At 66.9% G+C, this 332-nt stretch overlaps 1 protein-coding gene across 1 annotated transcript in view; it reads right to left on the reverse strand.

The window, feature by feature from the left end:
* The window catches only part of SLC38A8 (solute carrier family 38, member 8), a 4,094-nt gene extending 4,017 nt beyond the window's left edge, over positions 1-77 (reverse strand). The window contains exon 1 of the mRNA XM_010004443.1: positions 51-77. Within this exon, the coding sequence (XP_010002745.1) occupies positions 51-77 (27 nt within the window). The remainder of the gene's footprint in view (positions 1-50) is intronic.
* Between the last annotated feature and the right edge of the window lie 255 nt (positions 78-332).

Consider the following 332-nt stretch of genomic DNA (forward strand, 5'->3'; position numbering starts at 1 on the left):
GCGGGGGCGTCCCGCGGACCCCCCCCCCCCTAAACCTTCCCAGAGCTCACTCGAGGGCAGCCCAATCCCGATCCCATCCCGGCTCGGGAGATCGGGGCTCGTGTGTCCCCCTGGCCCGGGACCATCCCTCTATACCACGGGGCTGGTACAGACCGCAGGAAAACCAGCAGCCCCAGCAGCTCAGAGTGCTCCTGTTCTGGCTGGGTTCACCCCATCCATGAAATTCTCACCGCGGGGAGCACAGCCCAGGGCAGGGGAGGCAGCTGTGGGGTCCTTCAGACCACTGCTCTGGTGGGGTGCAGGATGTGACCAGACACCCCTCGGCGCTTCAG

This window comes from Chaetura pelagica, unplaced genomic scaffold, assembly GCF_000747805.2.
Source record: "Chaetura pelagica isolate M959 unplaced genomic scaffold, ChaPel_1.0 scaffold449, whole genome shotgun sequence".
Taxonomy (NCBI): Eukaryota; Metazoa; Chordata; class Aves; order Apodiformes; family Apodidae; genus Chaetura; species Chaetura pelagica.